Source organism: Phasianus colchicus, chromosome 1 (genome assembly GCF_987193195.1).
Source record: "Phasianus colchicus chromosome 1, bPhaCol1.hap1.1, whole genome shotgun sequence".
NCBI classification, from domain to species: domain Eukaryota; kingdom Metazoa; phylum Chordata; class Aves; order Galliformes; family Phasianidae; genus Phasianus; species Phasianus colchicus.
The window spans coordinates 145,651,005-145,666,999 of NC_143436.1; the positions used below are offsets into that span (position 1 = coordinate 145,651,005).

The window sequence follows — 15,995 nt, forward strand, 5'->3', positions numbered from 1 at the left end:
ATGCTGCTGGGAAATTCTACCAAAAAAACAGATTAGCAATTTCTCCCACTATAATTCAAGAGAAACATTCCATTTTCAGACATAAAAACAACAAGGCTGTGGTTTTGCAGGGAGGTGCAGGTCCCTCAGGAAGAGCACCTTGATGAGGCAGGGTGCTCACAGGGACAGGGCCGCCAGCTTTTGGCCATTTGGGATCCATTATATTGGATATAAGGAAAATGTTCTTAATGACAAGGGTGGTGAGGCACTGGAACAGGTTGCCCAGGGAGGCAGTGGATGCCCCATCCCTGGAGACATAGGGTCTGGCTGGATGTGGCTGTGAGCAAGCAGATCTAGCTGTGGGTGTCCCTGTTCATTGCTGGGGGTTGGAATAGTTGGCCCTTAAGGGTCCCTTCCAACTGAAATGATTCTACTATTCTATCAGGTGCCCCTCACCCACAGCAAGGCACCAAGAAGCCAACTTCAAGCTGCATTTAACAAATCAGGAGAGGCCACCGGCAAGCCTACGTGCCGTGCCACATCCAGGCAGCCAGGCCCAGCAGAGTGCAGGCCGCTCCCCAGCGAACGGAGCCCAGCTCTCCAGCACCGCGCTGCTCTCGCTGGTGCCACAGCTGCACCCTACAAGTGTGTGAGCACGCATAGCGTGTGCGGCCCCACTGTGAGGAAAAACAGATAAAAATAGGACCTCTGATCTCCAAACCCGCCTTCTGATTGCTTTTTTTTTTCTTCTTTTTTTTTAAACAAACGTTTATACATTGTTTTTAACCACAGAAATCAGATACTCAGACAACTTTCATCTCATTCCTGCAGAATCAAAATGGAGCTTCTCAGCTGCGGGGTGGCGTGGGACCGGCACCGCTCACACTTAGCAGAGGAAGTTGCCTCATAATGCGAATTTCTCCTGGCTGGGAACCGAGGGCTGAGTGCTGCCAGGCCCTGGGACACCTCCTGCAGCCAACTGGTCCTAAGCAGTGCTGTGTGCTGCCCCTCAGCGATTCTCTATGCCATGTGGGGCTTTGGTGCCATCTCCTGAAGCACATTCCGTTTCCTGAAGCATGCATCGTTATACGTTTATCCTGACAAAGATTTAGGATGAGATCAGGTTTCGAGAATACCCAATTATTTTCTCAAGATTTTCTTCACAAAGTGGTAAGAATCTCAACATAGGTTCTGCAGTTTCCATTGTCTTGAATCGAAGCCTCCCAAATGCTTTCCTCCCCCCACAGCTGCTGCCCTTGGTGGGTGTTCTCTGCGTGGTCCTGCTCCCCACCAGGTGAACAGCCAGGCACCCAGCGGGGAAAATCCCTGCCTCATGTGTTGAAACCAAAAGCACCTGGATGGGAGATTTTATGTATAAACCCCGAGCTTCCTGACAATGTTTTGCACCTGAAGACAAAAGCAGCAGCCACAGCTTAAGTGGGGAGGAAGCCAGGAGAGACGATGATACAATGGAAAGAAAGCACAAAGCTTCCTGCCACCCCTGGCAGGAGGGGATGCTGCCTGCTCAACATGAGGCTCTGGGACAGGCTCTGCCAGCAACACAGCTTTGGATATGGAGATCACAAGTGCAGCAAACCTGGTGTCCTCATGTATGAGGTCTTTGCAAGCTCTCCCCACTGATCCCATGGGCTTTGGGCCTGAGAAGCAAGGCCCTGCAGCCTGTGGGACAAGAGGGAGATGGAGATAATGGTGGCTCTTGGTGGGACAGCACAGAGGCTCTGGTGTGAGTAGGCTGGATATTAGGAAAAGCTTCTTCCCAGAAAGAGTGGTGATGCACAGCCTGCCCGAGGGACATGGTGGAGTCACTGTCCCTGGAGGTGTTCATGAACTGTGTGACTGTGGCACTGAGGGACATTGTCATAGTGGGGATGGGCTGGTGGTTGACTGGGTGATCTTAGAGGTCTCTTCGAACCTTAATGATTCTATGATTCTACGAAAGCCACTGCAGTGACTGATGGAGCCAAACATGAGAGGAACAAGCAGACCAGTCGTGAGGGGCTGAGTCATGGTGACATGTGTGCCACTGGCGTGAGGGACCAGCTCCCAGAGGAGTCACTGGCAGACCCTTCTACTGGGCAACAGAAAGCTCATGGATAAAGGCCTCCAGGATCCCAGAGGGGGTGCAGGGAGCTCCAGAACACCCGGGCCAGCTTGCAGCCCTCATGACATGCCCTCATATCCAGGGCCTTGCATGACAGGGGGATTGGAGGGTGGGTAACACCAACATGTAACCATGCTGAGCGGGCCGCACCCATGGTGGGCCCTGCACTTCTGGCTGACCTGGAGCTGCCAGACCCCATCAGCCCTGCACCCCATAGGTGCTTCAGAGGGAGGAGTTCCACCAGAACTTCTGGTCCACCAGGTTTCTGGCCTGAAGGAGCTGTGGGTGCAGCATGGAAGGGTTTGGTGGGGCCATGCAGTGGGTGGGGCTGGGTTGCACGCCTGTAGGCTGCACCTGCTGCATGCAGGGCAGGAGCGTGTTTTGCACAGAAGAAGCCACTTCCTTTCTTCTGCACTGAAAAGAAATAAAATCAGGTGGAGCTCATTGCTTTCACCCTCTTTATTCCCAAGCATACGTGCACCGGGCCTGGAAAAAACTGTGGGATCTTTGGGTTTCCTTGGTTGTGATTGAGGCTGGTGGTGCCAGCAGGGCGCATCCCTCCTCTGGCTTCTCCTTCCTTGGGAGATCTTTGGCCTTTGCCCACCATCCTGGTGTTGTGGTGCCTTCTTGCACCCATCAAGCAGCCCTGGGGATGGACAGGAATAGTGGATCTGGCCTGGGGATGATGCTTTTAGGTTTTCCACAGAAAACTCTCCTGATAGGCACAGCAGGAATGCAGCCAGGAACCTCTCCTGGGCCAGGCGGCACTCACCCCGGTGACCTTGGTGGAAGTATGGGGTACCTCACAGCCCACAGTGCGTGCTGGGTAAAAGTCGGTCCCATATCTGCTCTTGGGTGTGCACTCAGAAGAACCCTGGGCATTGCCATGAAGGAGAAGGAAGCTCAAGGACATCTGAGAACTATGCAGGTTTGGGTGGCTTAACTATTGCCAGCTGTGCAGGTAGAAAGCCTGTCTTACTAAGGAATATTGTCTCCACAGCAGATCCTTCCCCTCAAGCAATATAGACCCCTAAGCAACAGAAGAAGATCCATTCATAGATGGTTGTGAGCAAATTTTCATTATTAGTCTTTAAGTCATAGTGGTTCATGGCAATACCATTCACTGTGTAATTTCTATACGCATGACTCACCATCCACAAGTACACAGATTACTGCTGAGTTTAATGTCGCCCTGTTGTAAAGCATTACAAATATTATGCAATTAAAGAATTGGTTGAGCTTTACTACAGTGATTTACTACAGTAATTTAAGTTTAGCTGTGATCTTAACCTCGACTTTTATTGGGCTCAGTGTTTTTCAGTAGCACCCTGAATGCCCCTTGGTGGGAATTCCCTAGCTAATTGGGAGTTTTTGGAAGGAAGAAAACAAAGAAAACAAGCCAAATCATCACCGCCACCAAGGAAAAACCCCAAACCACTGAGAAGAGAATAAAAATCCTCCTGGGATTTGAAAGTTCCAGCAGTCTTCAGTAAATGGTGCCCATGGGGAAGTGCATCCCACCAGCAGCAGCCTAAAAATAAAGATATTCTTCCACTTAGGGCAAATTATCTAACTTTCAATCTGTGTCTCAAGAAGCAATGCCTGATGGTCTCTCCATCCCTCAAAAGAGGGAGATTTGCCCCCAGATGTGCAGTGAGGAGCAGCCTGGGATGTTCCACACTATAGACTGCACAAGGGTTTGTCCAGGCTTTGTTGGGTCCCATCGGGCTTCTGTGGCCAAGGAGCTGAGCATGTGAAGTAGGGCTGGAGCTGCTCTCCTGGCTCACTTGCGTTTTGTGTCCTCACGGATGTTTTCAGAGTAAAACCCAAAGTCGGCAGAGATGTCAGGAGCGATTGCTGCGCAGGTACAGTCATTTATCTGCTTCTACTAAGAATAACCCCACAGCAGCCAAATGCCTCTCATACATCGAGAAAAGAAAAAAGAAAAAAACAAAAAAAACAAAAAAGCCCAGCAAAAACACAGTTTTACTAAATCTAAGAAGGAAAAAAAAAAAAAAGCCCAAACCTCCCGGTGCTTTTATAGCGTGAGCCAATACCGAGAGGCGCTCACTCACACAGCAGGAGCCCTGCAGGGAGGGTCCACACTGAGCCAGGGCAGGAGGAAGGGGAGGAGGGGGAAGCGGAGTGGGTGCACGCCTGTGTCTGTCAGCGTGCCTGTGTCTCTCCGTCTGTTCACACCTCAGCCATCGGGAGTGGGAGGTAGCGTGGGGCTGTGTGTCCACAGAGCAACAGGACACGGGACACGACCTCAAAACAGCAGCAGGAGGTGAGCAGCATCCGCAAGGGATGGATAGGGTGGGGATGGATGGGATGGATGGGGCTGGATAGGGCAGGTTGGGACAGGGAAGGGTGGGATGGGAATGGACAGGGCTGGATGGAAAGGAGATGGGCGGGATGGGATGGGGATGGAGTGGATGAGAACAGACTAGGATGGATGGGATGCAGATGGGTTGGAAGGGAACAGACAGGGAGAGATGAGATGTGGATGGATGGGGCTGTTTGGAATGGAGCAGTGTGATAAAGGACTCAGGAGGCACTGACCCACAGTCCAAAGCACTGTTAAGGAGAAGGAGGGTGTGTCATCTGGTAGCGGGGAATGCTCCGCTCACATCTTTGCATGGCGTGGGGCATTGTATGCATGAGGACAGCTGGAATCTCTCTTTTCTTTGAATGTTTTGTTTCTGCTTCTGCTCCCTTGCACTCGTGCCTGCCCCCCTGAGCTCCCCCAGCCCCATTTCCATCTGGCTGTTTTCTCAATGAATCTCCCCATTGCCCCTGTGGTGATGAATCAATGATCTCACCGCCACAGGATGACTTTGGGACCTTGTTTGCACAAGATGCAACTATTCTCCCCACGCACTGCCATCCTTTCTGGTATTGCTTGGATGTTTAAAAAAAAGAGATGGTGACAAGAAGCAGAAAGAAGACAATGAGTCACAGCCTTTGTTGCACCGCTCACACCGAAATCACGAGAGATGCATTTTTCCAAATGACTCGGGCTGTGTGCTGCTGGGGGTGGTGAGGAGCAGGAGGGACAGGCCAGGAGGTGGCAGGGAGCATGAAGGGACAGCCCTGAGAGTGCTGCTCCCGCTGCTGGGGTTTTACATCTGTTCTTATCTTCAGAGAGAAGGCTCACGAGACGCTCCAAAATGGCTGCAGTGGTGGCCACGTCCGCACCTGCCAACATCACCTCCAACCAGAGCAGCTGCAATGTGCACAACCACCACTTCTCCGCCAAGGTCACCTTCTCCCTCTTCTACACTGCCCTGCTGGTGTTTGGTGCCTGTGGAAACATCCTGGCTCTCTGCATCACCTTTCAGCGCAGGAAGAAGAAACTCAACTCCACTGACCTCTACCTGGTGAACCTGGCTCTGTCCGACGCCCTCTTCACAGTGGCGCTGCCTGGCAGGATCGCCTACTATGTCCTGGAGTTTAACTGGCCCTTTGGGGACTGGTTCTGCCGGCTCACCGCCTTTGTCTTCTACATGAACACCTATGTGAGCATCTACTTCATGACCTGCGTCAGCGTGGACCGCTACATCGCTGTGGTGCGCACCAGGCATCCTGGCAGGATCCGCAGGGTGAGCCGTGCCGGGGCTGTCTGCGCCCTCGTCTGGTTCCTGGTGTTCCTGCAGACGGCACCGCTGCTGCTGCGGCCTATGACGCGCCGGATGGGCGACAAGCTGACATGTATGGAGTACTTCAACTTCGAGGAGATTCCCAAGCTGCCCTATCTGCTCCTGGTGGCCTGTGTGCTCGGCTTCTTCCTGCCCATGGGCATCATCTTGGTGTGCTATGTGCAGATCAACCTCAAGCTCTGCCAGACCGCCAAGGAGAACCCACTGACAGTGAGGAACGGGCACCACCACCGGGCCTTCACAGTCATCTTGGTGGTGCTGCTGGCCCTCCTGCTTTGCTTCAGCCCCTACCACATCAACATCGTCCAGTTCATGGTCAGGAAGATCCTCCGCCAGCCATCTTGCTACGAGCAGCAGGCCTTCAAGATGTCCCTGCAAGTCACTGTGGCATTCATGAACTTCAACTGCTGCATCGACCCCATCATCTACTTCTTCGCTTTCCGAGGCTATAAGCGGAGGCTTCTCCGCATCTTCAGGAACAGCGGCTCCATGGCCACCTCCTCCACTGCCAAGACCCCCTCTGAGAGCAACAGCAACAGCCAGCCACCCGGCTCCAGCTCTGTCTAACATCACGACCCTCCTGTTCTCTCCATCTGACAGTGTGTGGACCATTCCCTGCAGCAGCAGTGGGGCCGGGCTGCAGAGCAGGACCAGACCCCACCGCTCTGCCTGGAACCAGGGGCTCTTGCACAGCCAACACAGCACCAACACAGCTGCTGCCTGCAACTCTTTCCCTGCAGGGATGAAGAGCAGCTTGCTGCTGTCCCTTCACCACACACTGCACAGGATGGGTGGCAAGTGGGCACCATGTGAGCAGATCCTGGTCCCCTCTGTGGCACTGGGAGGAAGTGCATGGTTCCCTGCAATATTCTTCACCTCACCCTTCCCAAAAAGGGGACTGATGGTGGTCTTGCACTGCCTTGGCTGACCTTCCCTTCAATCTGAGGACCTGGGACATGAGCCAAACCAGGCTGGTCCGGGGGCCTTGCTAAGGGTAGGTCACACATGACCCTCACCAGAGCCCTGTGGCATCTGGTTCCCATCAAAACCTGTACAGCAAGGAGAAGGTTGGTCTGACCAAGGAGCTCCACAGCTCCGCTCTGAAGCTGCTGGACTACAGGGCTGGACACAAGCGAACCAGATTTCATGGTCTTGTACTGGAGGTTGGAAGGGACAGAGATATGCACAGAGATATGAAGAGGAGGAAAACCAGCTTTCTTTTGCTTAACTTTAAAGCAGTTCCATTAATGATACTTCTGATTAACAGAATTTGTTCTTGAAGGCAGTAACATTTCTTGCTTGAAGGTTAATAATACAGGTGTGTGCAGCCCTTTAAGTGTGCATGAGTTATCTTTTGGATGACAATTGCTTCACCTGTGCACAGGTGACTGCAGGGATGTACCTGAGATTGGAAGGGACTCCAGCAGAGTCCTGCAGAGTACCCAAGCCCTGCTCCCAGCAGTCTAACCTCAGTGCTGAAGGCCTGAAGGGAGCCTGTATCCAAAAAACACATTACAATGGGCATGGAAGAGCTGGTGGGCAGTAACTGAGGGGTATTTGTGGTCTGAGCACTGCAAAGGAGCCCGGTATGGACGCCCAGCACACAGCCTGCTGGGAGCCAGGCCACCATGCACATGAGGTTGGTGGCTGTGGATTTGTCCAGCAGAGGACCAGGGGTTGCAAGGAGGGGCTCCCTAGCAGAGGTGTTACTCCGCTCTGTCCCCTCCCATGGAGGGACTCCTGGTACTCTTCTCCACAGCTGATGCAAAAGTGTGAAAATGGGGCATTTCACCACAACGAGACAATCACAGAATCCTCCCCCATGGGCAAAGAGCACTTTCTCTACATTTCATTCATTGCATAATGCTTGCCTCAGCCAGCACATTTGCACAGAGCAGAGACATGTATGTTTCCTGCTGCTCACCTCACTCGTGTGAACTCGCTGAGAACATTTCATCCCTCTTCTTATCAGCTCCTATCAGTAACTGCATTGCCACAGCTTTTGTTCCCTTGCTGACATCCTTCTCGGTGCAAACGTGCCTGCACCCAGCGCCATGCTGCTGCCATCAGATGAGGGATGCCTGCAGTTGCAGGCACCAACCAAGATAACATCAGGGGAGTGGCTGCAGTGGGAGGGTGCTGCTGGCCTGCAGGGAGCACATGGCCACACCTGGCAGCACATCTTCTGCTGATAGAGGGAGCTGGGACCTGCCTGGGGTTTCCAACAGTTCTATTTTCACACTAACTTTTCCTCTTTAAACCATACCTGTAACTCCCCATTTCATACTAGGATACCCATCCTTGTATGGCACCATGATGTTGCCATGTGAAAGTGCGTGCATCAACCAAACCCAACAGCCTCTCACCGAGCAGCTCCTGCCTGCAGGTCCCCACCAGCTGCCATCAACACTCCATCACCTGCTGGGGAGACACTGGGCTCCACATCTGGGATTGGCTGGGACTGACCATGCTGTGCTCCTCCCTGGGTAAAAGCAGCACCTCATGCAAAAGCAACCAAGTGAAATGGGTGGAAGACCATAGCAGAGGTCCCTACAACAAAAACCATGGGTGGATTTTCTGTACAAACTGCTGATCTGCTCGTGTTATTCCATCTCTCTCTTGTTCCTCTGAGCTCCACCTCAACTCATGTCTTCTTCATTAAACTTAGATGCCAGGTTCATTGCCTACTTTACTCTGGTTGGAAGGCCAGATACTGCCTTCAGTTCAGCCATGCAGTCCTTGTCCCCACCACCACTCCCCATCTCATGATGGGGCTGATGGCACCCAGTGCTGCACAACCTCTTGAATTTCAATGTAGAGCTGCATGCCCTTTCTGCAGCCAAGGCCCCTCTTCCCAGCACAGGAGGAACAGAATACCATGATGTGTTAAACCAAGCACTGTATGCTTTACAGAAACTCATACATACATATAATAAAATAGTGTGTGTGCATACATATACACATATAGTGCTTGTGTGCTCACGTGACTCTCCTAATAAAACAGTGCTTATGCTCCTTTATATAAAACTCATTTCTATGACTATCCGCTTAAAGAAAGTCAATCTCATTTAGGAGAACACAAGAAATTAAACCCATTCTATGATACTGCCTTGCGCTATGTTTGCTTGCTTGGTTCTTGTTTCAGACAGAAGCCACGAGACGTCCATCACGTGCTCCTGGACCACACGGGAGGTAGCAGCCCTGGCACCCACCTGCTCACCTCAGCAGCACATGGGCTTTGCTCTGGGAGGGGGAAAAGTCTGGGTGAGGTACAGAGCCCAACCACTCTGCATCTCAGCAAAGAGCTTGGGCTTGAGAACTGCTCACCAGGCAGTTTTCCACAAATGCAAACAACTGTGGGTGTATTTCCAAGTCCCACAGCCATCTAGGAAAGTCCCCAGTAAATTACTGCAATGTTATTTCACAGTGACATTCCCATGCTGTTAGAGAAGTCTGAAAAGCAGCTACCGTTACCTAGGGACTTAAAATCCTCTCCATAGAAAAGCATTCTGCTTTATCTCACTGCCTAACCATATCTTTGTGTCACATCTCAAAAAGGAACTGCATGGTGACATTTAAAGCTGCACTGGGCACACACTGTGATGGCTGGAAGGACCAGTCTCCTCATGCTCACAGATGTGTCACAATCAAGAGGAGACTGAGGTCTTCCCCAGCTCTGGTGCATGGAGCTTTCTTGTATGAAACAGGAACTCCGCTCAGCTGCATCAGGGACCCCTCCTTTCACCACTTCTTTTTTTTTTTTTTCTTTTTTCCCTGATTGGAAATCACAGCCCTGGGAGCATTCTGAGCAATAAACTCTTCTACAGAAGTCAGGTTTCTAGCTGACATCACCAAGACCTGAACTTCACCCCTCATTTTTGGATCATGCGTTGTGAAACGGGGCTTTCCAAAGCGTGGCCTTTGGATACCCTCTGTATAGATAACAGCAGTCAAGGATTGAGACTTGGACAATATCCACCAATGTGCCCAGGATGCTTCTTTTATGCTTTAAAATTCCATGTAAGAAATGCTTGTTGTGCCTGTCCCCAGAACAGGGCACATGTCCATGTGTTCTGTTCAGTCTATCCAGGGAAGGTAGACCTTTATTTCCTTCAGAGAACATTTCACATCTGAAAGAATGTATTAGTCTTTATTGCTGATTATGATAAAATACTTGTGGAGGAAGAGTCCGTATATTTCAAACTTAAAATGTTTGCCTACACGAATTACTATATTTTTTTAAGAAGGTATTCTAACAATTGCCCTTCCTAAGGCAGCCAGTTTCCAGCCATTTGGGTATAGAAGCACCCCCAGCTTGGACACACACAAATGCACAGGACGCTGACTTTTATTACAGAAGCGTGTTATGTGCCTAAAGAGGAATGTTTGATGTTATGCCTGGATAAGGACTTGGGTGCCAGAAGGACCATTATCAGTGAACTAAAAAAAAACCTCAAACAAACATCAACAACAAAAAAGCAATGTATCTCTCCATTTTTAAATATTGTGCTGTAATTCCCCAGCAAATACTCAGGCAAAGTGAAACTGGACACATATCCAATATGAACACACACATCCTGTTAGATTTCCCAAACACCCTTCTCTTTCCAGTGTTCTTTCATCTCATTCCCTTTTCACCCACTATAGCCATACGCTCCTGAGGACCTGTATCTTATTCTGAACACACGTATGTGTTAAATATGCCTGTATGTATATAAATAGACACATATATACTCAACATACCAACAAAAGTACATACACAACAACTGACATTAAATGCCTGGGACACGCGTATGGAGGGATTTCATGGAGTTGCAGTTTGGAATACCATATTACTTCAGCTTGGTGTTGTATCCACCTCCTAAAGCTCCTGAGGTGCTCACAATGAGCACTGCTAAGGGTCAAGCCACACGAGTTTATCTGTCCACCTAAACTTCAAAGCCAGCATTACTGCTACCTTGGCAGTAGTGTCCCCTTGACTCCTGTGTTACTCTGAACCACTCTTATGGTTGGTACTCCATCTGCCATTAACTACTTCATACAGAGAGGATTCAGCAAATGAGGATCACCCACAACTCTGAAAGTAGAAAATTGGAACTACATAGAAAAGATAGCTTTATATATTATTCCTTGAAGATGGTTTGTAGTCAGCTCAAAATACAAACCTGGCGCATCAGACAGCACACACCCATTGATACAGAAGTCTGTCTGAATCAGACGTGGATGTCATTCAAATTACTGCAGTTCTGACCTCGTCTCATTCAATTCACCTTTATTGCTCCCAGTGAGCATCCTCATGCCCTGTGTCTGAACAGCAATTTACTCCATTTGTAAAATTGAAGTGTACAGTGGTCACTTACCACTGGTATGGTAATACGCCATAGAAATTTTCTTGTATCCTATCTGTGCATTATTATGTGCTGAATGACAACTTTTATTTAAAAAGGAATTCAGGAAACAAAATATTACAGGCATTAATAAAAGTTTCTGGAGTGACATAATAATCTCGTAACACTTTAGTGAGTTGAACATGAAGTGACCGTCGAACACCTTATTACTGCAGTCAGAAATCAAGTACTGTAACATAACATGTAAGCTAGAGAAACCAGATGGGCAAACAAAGAAAACGCAACATTCTTTGATGGGTAAATCTGGTTGTTGTGGTTGTAGGAACATGTTTCCTTAGTCATTCAGTTCGATAACGTGTCTAACAATGATTTACAAGGAAAAAAGCCCACCTATTTTATTTAAAAAATAAATTTAGGTGATATCCAGTAATAAGTAGAAACTAAATTTACTTTGAAAAGGATAACCAGAATAGAAACCACCGGTTGATTCGAAGGCTTGGGAACAGCTCATGTCATTCACCAAGCAGTCACGCGGAGCCCACTTCTCCTTCCTGCCGGCTCGGCAGGGCCGACCTGCATCAGTCTGTCCAGCAGGTGGCTGTGTCCCCTTCAGGAGCATACAAACCCATGGGGAGAGTTCCTTCATCACTCACATAATCATCAGTGCTGCAGTAGAAAATTAGTGGCTACATTTAAGTCATTATTTGAAGCCCTCAAAGCTTCCAGAGCGTCTCCCCTGGAAAATCCCATCTCCATAAGTCGTGCAACCTGTAAGAGAAATAACATAAAACTACCGAATCAACAGTTTTAGTCAGATGATGTGTGCATTACCTATTTAACAGTGTCAGAGATCACTTTTTTTTCCACTGTTCAGAAGCTTATCTGTTTGAAGAGCGTGCAAGCACAGCTCTGCACCACCACAAAGACATATCTGTGACAGCATGCTTGAAAACACTGCCAGAGAGAGAGAGTGAGATGAGTGCTGTGTGATCGCTTGTTCAGAACCAGCCTTTTGCTGTGTTTTCAACCCTGGCCCAGTTTTGAAAGAAGAGTGAAATAGAAAGCTTTGTTGTCTGGCTGGCATTTTTTCTGTTTTTCACTTTGGCACCTTACATGACAAGGGCAGCCTGACCCCAGGGCTCACTGCTCAAGAGAAGAACGTGCCCTCCAGAGCTCAACACTGACCCAATGGGAAATCTTACAGCAGGTGGGAAGACCTGTACATTTACACTTAGCTGTGCTCTGCTTGAAAAAAACCTGAATTCTCCAAAGGTCATTAAAAAGCCCAAAACGTTTGCTCTGGGTGGTTTTTACAGCCAACCTGAAAGCTAATCATGAAACAGAGGCAGTGAGATACTTAAATTGGTTCAGTAAAATTCATGGAAGGATTCCAAATGTTTTCAAAACAGGGCAAGTCAATGCCATGTGATGGATGAGTTACCTCAAAATGGGCACGTTGAGAGAATCGTTTTGGTGACCAGTAACCAATTATCATTCTTCTTTGCAACATCACGCTCTTCACACCTAACCTTTTCCTCTGTGCTAAAAGATTCTCAAAGTACCACAAATTACTACATGTTAAAAAAAGTAAATACATCTAATTTATCTATGGCTAAATTTTGATTTAAATCACACTTGAAAACTATGGCTCTTTATTAGGTTTAAGTGAAAGTCACAATGTAACTAATTCACTTTGATATTTAATCATCCATAGAGGGGGGCAGCATGCAGAATGAAGCATGGCCAGCGGCAGCAGGAGGCACTCTCCATCCTGCTCAAGCCCGTGGGTGGGCTGGGAGCTGGGAGCTGCAGGTCCAGGAGAGGCCTGGTAGCCCTGGTGGCCCTCTGGAGGCTGGTATGGAGCACGTTGCACAGAACCAAGCAAGCAGGAATGCAGCTGAGGCCCTCTGCATCCTGGGACACATTAGCAATGTGTGGTCGTATCTGAAATGCCTCTTGGAAGAAAGGATTTAGGATTTTTAATCTCCCCTGCTTTGGTGGCTTATTGAAAAATACAGCCCTGCGAAGTGTGCCCGGAGGTGGCAGTTCTGGTTCTCTTGATCTAAATATGCTGTTACAAAATGTTTGAAAACTGCTACCTTGGTTGTCAAAATATCAAAAATGCTACCATCTTTTTTTGCATTTCCCCTTCTCGCTCTATCACCCAGTGTCAGTTTCTCACCTTCTTGTAGAGAGAGAAACAAATCGTTACTTTCAACATCACTGCAACATCAATCTGGATCTCATAACCAGTAACTTTCTGAAGTTCCCTTTTTCTGACTTTTCACCTAAGATAATGATTTTTATGACAAAGAGGCCAGGCAATGGAAATAAAAGCTAACCACAGCAATACAATTCAGGTGAAAGGTTTTTATGGCAGTGGCTGTGAATTCTAACTTTGACTTTCAAGAAGCGGTGGATGGAGTTTCAATGCTCCCATTTGCAGAAACATCTAGAGGGCATAATGGGAAATAAATTTTAACAGCAGAAAGCTCTTTTTATCTGAGTATATTTTAACCACAGAAGTTGAATCCAGCACCAGGAAACTGAGTTGAATGCTGGTAACAGTAATTGAAGGTGCTAAAAAATTCATGAGATAAGCAGAGATTTTTCTACCAGACGTTGCTAACGCTTACAAATTTGAATCCAAAGAACAGGCACAAACCTTGCACTTCTGCCATTCCAAGACAATTTACAGATTCATTAGCACAAATCTGAAAAATCAAAGGTGCTTGGGTAACTCTCTACCTTGCAAGGCAACCAGACAGCATTTCAGATGACAGCAACTGGGTGATCTTTACAACTTCAGTGCATTACAACATGTAAGCATATACTGAAGTGCTTTCATACAGCTGAGCCTGGGCCAGGTTTGAGGTCAGAAGACAGCACAAGTTGGGCTAACAACTGTTACATGAGTTCCAGCACAACAGTATAGTCTATACATACAGAATTTGTCACTTTACTTCTGGCACTGAATAAGCTTTTAGACTGGTCAAAATTTTAGACTGGTCTCAGAAGGTGTTCTTTAGTGGGGGAGTTATGTTCTCTTTCTTTTCTTTCTTTCTTTCTTTCTTTCTTTCTTTCTTTCTTTCTTTCTTTCTTTCTTTCTTTCTTTCTTTCTTTCTTTCCTTCTTTCTTTCTTTCTTTCTTTCCTTCTTTCTTTCTTTCTTTCTTTCTTTCTTTCTTTCTTTCTTTCTTTCTTTCTTTCTTTCTTTCTTTCTTTCTTTCTTTTTCTTTCCTTCTTTCCTTTCTTTCTTTCCTTCTTTCCTTTCTTTCCTTTCTTTCTTTCTTTCTCTCTCTCTCTCTCTCTTTCTCTCCCTTTCTCTCTTTCTCTCTTTCTTTTTCGTTGATTGGTTTGTTTTTTATTTTTTTATTTATTTACTTTTTTACTTTTCTGATGCAGGCCAGCAAGTTTTCAATCAAAAACACCAGTTCAGTTAATTTGGGACATAATTTAACATTGAATCAAAACTAGAAATTGAATCATAGCAAACATTTCTCTTTGAAACAATCTCATTTTAAACTAACTGGAAATAACAGCATGGCACTAGCAGGTATTGATTTGTCTCCTTAAAACAGAAAAAGGGGAAAGAGGAACTCACTTTTGGAACCTATTCTCAATGAAGAATAGCAGATACCTTAGACAATAAAAAGGCCAATGCAGTTAACTGCAGATGGGCTAAAACTCAGAGAACTTGACTGCACATAATAAATGCTGAATATAGAAACAAGATTAATATCCAGTTCTTGAATTTCCTAGTAAATCCTCTCTTTGGAGACAAAAAACTATCTTCAAAAGTCTACATCTACACTATAGGTCTAAATCTATACTAGGCAGAAAAGACAAACTTCTCTGTGGCAACAGTACACGAAATCAGTCAAGCATATTATGTAGGGAAACACCCCAAAAGTGTCTGCTGCAGCCCAAGGCTGGCAGAACGTTTTTATTTCCAAACAGCCACATGACCAACTTGGAAACTTAAGCTGGAGATCTCAGTGAAGGAAGAGCTGTATGTCTACAGGGAAAATGATGAAATCTATTTGCCATTCTTCCTTTTTTTTTTTTTTTTTGAAACAAATATTAGCCATACTTGTGAAACTGTCTAACCTTTAAATATAAGGGATGAAAAGTTACACATAAAAGCAGTAATTCCCAATTTGATATGGAACTCTAATTTGAAAGATAATGATGAGTCGCTGTCCCTGGATTGTGACTGTTAACTGAGATTTCTATTTATGCTGCTGCAGGGAATGATTAAGAAGTTGTGTCAACAGACAATTAAAAAAATAGGTAATCCCTAATATCTTTTTAAATGAAATATTAAAAGAAAAAATTACCTGTTCTTCAGAAACCTCGGTAGGTGGAGGTGTGTCTTGATCAGATGGGTGATGATCTTGATAATTCTCATTGTGTCTATGACGTAAAGGAGGAAACAGTCTATTCCAGTTAATCATCCCACCCTGAAACCAGACACTGCTGTCAGTCTTTTCAAAAAAAACTACAGGTACTTTTACACATAAAGACCACCCATCCCACATAATACAGAAGGCAAACATTTGAGCGAAACACTTATCTCAAACAACAAGAGCTGCTGTAGCCTTTTGTGAAGTGAAAACCGGGACTTGTTACCTCTTTCCTAGCTATTGGAAGTAGCTGCTGTAAGCTAAGGAAAAGTGCTAATAAAGCGAAGAAAGGACTGTCTGATCTTGTTTTGCATGCGTTGTGGATGATATGGCTCACTACAGTGATTAGTTTCTGAGGCTGAAGAGCCTGCTCTCTTTATAACTTTGTGCCAGACTTGAGTCTGGCAAGGGATGCAACAGCACGTCCTGCACGTGCTTGCTTTACATGGGTAAGAGTGAAATAAAGAAGCAGGGAGAAAAAGC

General features: G+C 47.0%; 2 protein-coding genes across 3 annotated transcripts in view; one reads left to right on the forward strand and one right to left on the reverse strand.

The window, feature by feature from the left end:
• The first annotated feature begins 3,906 nt into the window (after positions 1-3,906).
• On the forward strand, positions 3,907-8,383 carry LOC116242749 (G protein-coupled receptor 183-like). The gene is made up of 2 exons (XM_031613721.2): positions 3,907-4,388; positions 5,246-8,383. Exon 2 carries the CDS (start codon positions 5,272-5,274, stop codon positions 6,325-6,327), a length of 1,056 nt encoding a protein of 351 aa, XP_031469581.2. The 5' UTR covers positions 3,907-4,388; positions 5,246-5,271; the 3' UTR covers positions 6,328-8,383.
• A 486-nt stretch (positions 8,384-8,869) lies between these two features.
• UBAC2 (UBA domain containing 2) overlaps positions 8,870-15,995 on the reverse strand; it is a 98,953-nt gene continuing 91,827 nt past the window's right edge. For both annotated transcript variants that reach the window (XM_031613726.2, XM_090129346.1), the window contains exons 8-9: positions 15,447-15,569; positions 8,870-11,876 (exon numbers count right to left, since the gene is read on the reverse strand). In XM_031613726.2, coding sequence (XP_031469586.1) covers positions 11,769-11,876; positions 15,447-15,569 — 231 coding nt within the window. In that variant the 3' untranslated portion in view covers positions 8,870-11,768. The remainder of the gene's footprint in view (positions 11,877-15,446; positions 15,570-15,995) is intronic.

What these genes read in the sequence shown, in the direction of transcription:
- LOC116242749 (XM_031613721.2), top strand. Translation starts at nt 5,272, where the DNA reads ATGGCTGCAGTGGTGGCCACGTCCGCACCTGCCAACATCACCTCCAAC.